Below are 6,629 nucleotides of genomic sequence, written 5' to 3' on the forward strand. Positions count from 1 at the left end.
TATTAGTAGAGAATATTCTTTATACTGTTCTATTCAGAAAAGACTGTTCAACCACTTGAAACTATGTTACATTCACATCGTAAATAAAGCCAAAGTAAATTTAAAAGGAGACTTGACAGATATTAAGAGCAAACATTGTGACACGAACCAGCCATCAAATATGAGAAACTACGTGACTTTAGAATACAATACAATATCCATAAAGGTCCCTATGAAAACACACAAAAAACATTAGGAATAGAGATATTGGTAATCAAATTAGTTCAAAAAAGTTATTATTGAGTTCCCGTCAGTATTATTATTACTTTATGTAGTTTTCTGAATAATTTAGCAATATTATAAAGTGCATATTATTTCTGTATAGGAAACAAAGGAGACACTTACTAGATATTTTTTGTAACTAATAGTTTTACTGAATACAAACGCAGAGTTCATTAACTTAGTGTACGATACATAGTTTGGGTTTGAAATGTCCCTCCATAAAAATATGAAAGGAATACATTTAGTATGCAATGCTAAATAGAATACATACTATGCTAATATGCCAATATGCCAATATGCCAAACGTTATACAATTATAAACATATCAGACATAATGTCTCCCACTTTTGAAATAAGGCATAGTAAGAACACTCTCCATTTAGTGATTTTATAGGAAACTCCACCTAGATTATCGTAGTATAATTTATTATATTTTTTAAATCATGTAGAAATGTAATTTCTATTTGTTGTCAGTTTGACATACACTGGTCTCGATAATAAATAATACATCTTGTGTTCCGCTGTGAAAGAAATCTATGGATTTTTTTTCTTATTTGCGTTTATGTCTGAACATGTTTATGCATACATCAGAAGGCAGCTAGATAATGGCTGGATTTGGAAAAGAGTGCAATATATTCAATTGCACAAATGAACTTGTGGAACCCCCCCCCCCCCCCCCACACACACACACACATACGCACGTACAATTAGGTGAAGGTAAACACTAGTCATTTCTCACTTGTGGATTCTACTGAAGTGAAATATATACGTCCATAAATACATGTCCAAATTGCCATCAAAAGAACTCTATAGTGATCTCGCAGTCGAACAAAGCCCCCACAAAACTATCTTCATGTTACACAATATTCAAAGAAACAACGAGAAGAATGCAACTCTCATACCTATCTGAAAAGCCACCTGCTATTTTATATATATACCTATATATTATTATTATTATTATTATTATTTTGTTGTACTGCTGTCGTCCCCTGCAGACAATAGAGGCTGGGTGGGGACAGGGTGGGGACAGGGTGGGGGATGAGGGGGTCGACGACAGAGGACCAGGGTCCTCGTTCCTCACTAGAGGGGGCAGCAGACCCACTGATGCTGCAGATCGTCATGTTTATGTCACACAGCCCGTCTGATCGCCTCAAGCGCCCCTCGCGATCAAACACAAACTCACTCCCCCTCTCTCTCCGCCCGTTGCGAGTGCTCTATCACACCTCTCTGCCTGCAAAAAATACCGCAAGAGAATAAAAGCAGCCTTCAATGGGCCAATGACAGTGGCTAAATAATAGAATCCCCTGCACCCTAGAATAAAGAATAACTCTAACGTTTGAACGCCTGAAGTTTGACTAATCGATTAAATTATTTCCTACATTTTGTGCAAATGTTTCCTAAATTATTTTGAAGTGAAAGCACGTTCTTTCCATCTTCCCACTTTGTTTCTTCTCATGTGATATTTTATTTGGCGAAAATGCAAAGCATATAATAATGTAATTGATATTTAGTACAAGTGCAATGTGTTTCCCCACTTAACATGCAAGGACAGGGAAACAGAATCTGGGTCGCTGCAGAAAGAGAAAGAGAGAGAGAGAGGGACAGTTGGAGGGAAATCCCGTGACCTTGTCATTTCCCATCGATCCCTTTTTGTTATTGATCAATAATGGTAATCATAACACTGGTGATTCTAAATACATTTCCTTCATCTGAATCGGATTGCGGGAAAGAAGCCGTGAGGAAACACCAAAACAAAGCCAGCAAATAAAGTCATAGTGGGAATCATTTTAGATTCTTTTTTTTATTTTTGAATGGGGAATATTTAGATTCTCTTTCTTGTCCTAACCCCCCCCCCCCCAACAAACCAAACAAACCCACCAGCGTGGCAGCGCAGTTTATTGGCTTCTTACCTGCCAGTCTGAGGGCCGACATCCTCTGAAACTCGGGCTCCTGCAACCACTTCCACATCCTCCTGAAGGTCTCCCGGCCTGACTTTAGTTTACTCCAGGGTTTGGGGTTCCTCAGGAGGTCTGACAGGGTCCCCTGTGAGCGGCAAAGCACCCTCTGGGCGAAGATGGCCTGGGGTATGCTGTACCTCTTCAGCTCCGCTGTGATCCTCTGTGCAACCTCCTTGGTGTTGATTTCCTCCAGCTGCCCCGAGCTGTTCACCCCCTGAATCCCCGAGGAGGAGGGCGGTCTTTCCCTGGTGGAAGCCAACAGGGGCCCGTGGGGTGGAGACTGGAGGTGGGCGTGGGGGTGGTGGCCCGCCGAGGACACGGCCGGGTGCCCCGGGTGGTGCATGCCGTTCAGGTGCGGCATCATTCCGGCCGTCGGGCCACCGAGGCCTCGGTGCTGATGGTGGTCCCCTCTGGCCAGCATGGATGCGGTGTGGTGCGCGTCGAAGTTCAGCATCTTGTCGTGGCCCCCATGCGTCGCGGTCCCGTAATTGTGGAGACCTTGCTGGGTGTTGTGTATGGAACCCAGGCTGTTGCCCAGCACAGGGGAGAGGCTCTGACCCATCCCGGACATGTGGTCCTTGTGGTAGGGGCTGTAGAGGTTGTTCATGCCCGGCAGCCCCCGCTCGTCCCGCATCAGGGTGAAGCTCCCACTCACGTTTCCCGAGAGCCGCTGGTGGTGGTGGTGGTGATGGTGGTGAAATTTGTCCGACACGGTGGAGATGGGGGGCAGCGGCTGCAGCGGGGTCAGGGTGGTGTAGGTGCCGCTCATCCCCATCCCGGGAGACGACGTGTCGCAGGGCACGCTCATGGCGTGGTGCAGCGGCAGGGACAGCTCCGGACGATACTCCCCGCTGCCGTCCAGTATCGTAGCCATACCGGACACCATGGCGGAGCGGGACGACGCGGCGGCGGCGGCCAGGTCCTGGTGTATCCGCAGGGTGGCCGCCGCTGCCGCCGCCGCCCCGTGTCCCCCCGAGGAGCTCCCGCGACCGTGGTGCGGGCTGTGGCCGCTCATCAACTCCACGTCAGGGACCATGGAGCCCACGGCCACCCCGCCATGCAGGCTGCCAAGCCCGTCCATTGTCATGTCCGTGTTCATGGCATAGACGTCTAGGTCCTTGGCCAGGCATCTGTAGGCGTTAGTGTAGGCAGTCTTCATTCATCTGTCCTCTCAGTCCATCGGGTCGAGCGGAATTAGGTCTCCTTCTTCTCCTCCTTGCTCTCGCTGCTTCTACCCTGATGCGCCGGGATGGGTCAGTCGCCGTATTCCCCCTTTTCCTTCACTTCCTCGGTTGTTTCCCCGTCCTCCTAAGGCCTCTCCAGCTCCGTGTCTTTGTGTATTTCCCCCGGTAGGTTTCCATAAAAAAAAGTGTTTTTATTTTTTTATCTCGATCCTACGTGCCTGTGCGGTGGCTCCCCCATATCCATCCCTCTCCTCCTCCTGCGTTACTCTGCTCCTCAGACGGGAGCTGTCCACGGTCCCCTAGCCGACCACTCAACCCAACCTGCTACGGGAGGAGGAGAGGAGGAGGCGGGTTCGGTTGGAGGGGCGTCCCCCCCCCCCCACCCCCCGCGTGACTGACGGGGAAGCTGACCAGTCAGAGGGGCCAGGAGCGCCTATAGATATCGAGAGAGAGCGGTCCAAGGGGCCAGCTGAGCAATGGGCGCCTTCAGTAGTGTGTGCTGTGGCGGGGACCGTGCAGCTGCTCTGTGCTGGATTCGAACTGGGAAAAAGAAAATCATTATTATACGATGCTAATAGGCTATTAATGCGACCGTTATGAAAAATAATTATTGTGTGGATATGGAACCAAATAGTCAGTTAAACGTGTCTTTACCCAACTTTAACTAATTTCATACAAAGAAAAGACACATCGTTCGGTGTTGGATCATCTAGTTATTCAAAAATTAAACCAAAAAAAGTCCTTAAAGTGCTTCCATTTTTTATTTATATTTAATGTGTTCAATAGCTCCAGAACAGTCACCAAATGGACCATTTGGAGCGGTTGCTCTTTTTAGTTGTTTTACATTTTATACAGACATTGTACTTTGTGTTCAAGGTGTCCTCATCAAAGTTATCCTCCAGTAGATTAAGCTCCTGCTTCATTAATATAATATAAAGAAGTTATATTTACTTATGAATAAAACCAACAAGAAAAAGTAAAGACAGACATGTGAAGCAAAATTCTAATGGAGGATGCATTTTTTTCTCTTTTGCTGCTACAAAGAAGCAATTTGCCCAAAGGAATCATTCAAATTTGATCACATCTCATCTCTCAGCTCATCACATGCCTCCAATTGTTGCTCCACTAAGGTGTCAGAAAATAACACATGATAAGCATATGATAAAACCAGAACTGACAACAAAACCTTCCTCTACATCGAGGAACATTTTTTCTTGTGTTTTAACTTTCAAAGCTCCAACCTCTAAAAATGGTTATTTCTGTCAGCATTTGTCTTTAAAGTTAGATTTGACCCCCCCCCCCCCCAATATAAAAAACAAACAAGTAATTGTAATACTAGCTTAATTTAAAAGTCTTGAATATTGGACTTTCCCCCCAGCAACTTTACAGAACAATACAACAAGAAAACCCAATATGATGCATTATGCCAGGAAGCAACTGATGTAAGATAACATGACAGCATCATTTATAAAAAATGAATAAACAGAGACGGTGCTGCTGGGAATGTTATGATTTGATCCCTTTTTTTAATACATTCATGAATTTCTTAGATAGAGAGATAGTGAATCAATCTGCTGCTACATGAGATGGTCACAGTGTGACTAAAAGAGGACAACATGTTAAAGGACAAGACACAACACATCATGCAATGTTTATGCCATTATGCCGTGACACAATATGGAACAACATAATGTTATGTGACATCTTAAGACATTATCACAGAATCGTATCGGAATTGCCATGATATAACATGGCAAGAGAGTGTTATGTGAAATGACATGACAAAATCATACAAAACATGAACTGAAATGACATGAAATATAATAAAACATAACCTGCATGGTGGTGTAGTGGCTAGCCCTGTCATACAAGAGGGGCCCGGGCGGTCCTTCTGTGTGGAGTTTTCGCATGTGGAAGCGGGTTCCCTCCGGGTTCTCCAGCTTCCGCTTTCTTCCACAGTCTAAAGATTTGCAGCTTAGGTTAAATGGCTCTAGCATCCATTAATGTCTTTAGAGGCTCTAAATTTGCCCATACGTGTAAATGTGAGCTTGAATCGTTGTCTTCTCTATATGTGCCCTGTGATAAATTGGTGAACTGTCCAGGTGTACCCTGCCTTCGCCTAATGTCAGCTGGGATTGACTTCAGCACCCCAGAGACCCTGAATAGGATAACCTGATATGTTATGATGTAAGATGTGATGTGACTTGATATAAAATTCTGTGTAATAGTGTGACGTGACATGAACCATCTCATACCGGGTGAAGACACAGCACTCATAACATAGCTTAATTACATGGCATGAGATCTCATGAAACTGTATGAAATGGACATGACACGACAAAAACAGACATCAATTAAATCACCTGACAATATCAAACATTACATGATCATTGTATGGCAAGATATGACAGAAACAACATGAAAAAAAATACATAAATCAACAACAAACATTACATGATCATCATATGGCATGAACTGACATGAAAGTAAAATGACATGACAATAAAATGGCATAGCATGACAAAAACGTGACAATAGCAACATATATGATATGTAATGACAACAACATAACAAATATGACAACAACATAATAAACATGACATGATGTCATGTTTGTTATGCATAATCAGATGTTTCTGAGCCTTGTTTTAGGATAGAGATGTGTGAACATAAATAACCATGTCAGGGTTTCTGTGAAGTATCACGATGTAACATTATATATACATATATTTACAGTATATATATATATACATATATATGTATATATATATATATATATTTGATCAAACATAATAGGAGATGAGCAACAATAGGGTAAAGGAGTATAGTTGTGTCTGCTGTGTGATGCTGGACAGATGTTTGCAGCTGTGTAGCTCACAGCGTTGAGTGCAGACTGCTGAAGTGTAAATGATTAGTTGGTGTGTGTTGGGATGTTATCGACAGTCTCTGGCTGGAGTGATGAGCGTGGGAGCTGCATTGAAACAGCATTATGGCCGTAGCCGGTTCACTTTACAATTCATTACACTTCCAAGGACAAATGACTACTAAATAACTCTGCCTGCCTCTCTCCCCCTGTCTCTGTCTCTCTGGCTTCGATCCATCATCACAAAGTAACAACTGAGGAGACAACAACAAAAGCAATCGTACTGACAGTTATTTTAAATTAAATTACAAATAGTTCTGCCTGCCTTGTCATCAAAATTATGATAAAACACAAAAACAAACA

At 43.7% G+C, this 6,629-nt stretch overlaps 1 protein-coding gene across 2 annotated transcripts in view; it reads right to left on the bottom strand.

Annotated features, from left to right (window-relative positions):
* onecut2 (one cut homeobox 2) overlaps positions 1 to 3,602 on the bottom strand; it is a 40,136-nt gene extending 36,534 nt beyond the window's left edge. For both annotated transcript variants that reach the window (XM_056432623.1, XM_056432621.1), the window contains exon 1: positions 2,172 to 3,602. In XM_056432623.1, coding sequence (XP_056288598.1) covers positions 2,172 to 3,378 — 1,207 coding nt within the window. In that variant the 5' untranslated portion in view covers positions 3,379 to 3,602. The remainder of the gene's footprint in view (positions 1 to 2,171) is intronic.
* Between the last annotated feature and the right edge of the window lie 3,027 nt (positions 3,603 to 6,629).

The sequence above is a fragment of the Pseudoliparis swirei genome, chromosome 15 (assembly GCF_029220125.1).
Source record: "Pseudoliparis swirei isolate HS2019 ecotype Mariana Trench chromosome 15, NWPU_hadal_v1, whole genome shotgun sequence".
NCBI lineage: Eukaryota > Metazoa > Chordata > Actinopteri > Perciformes > Liparidae > Pseudoliparis > Pseudoliparis swirei.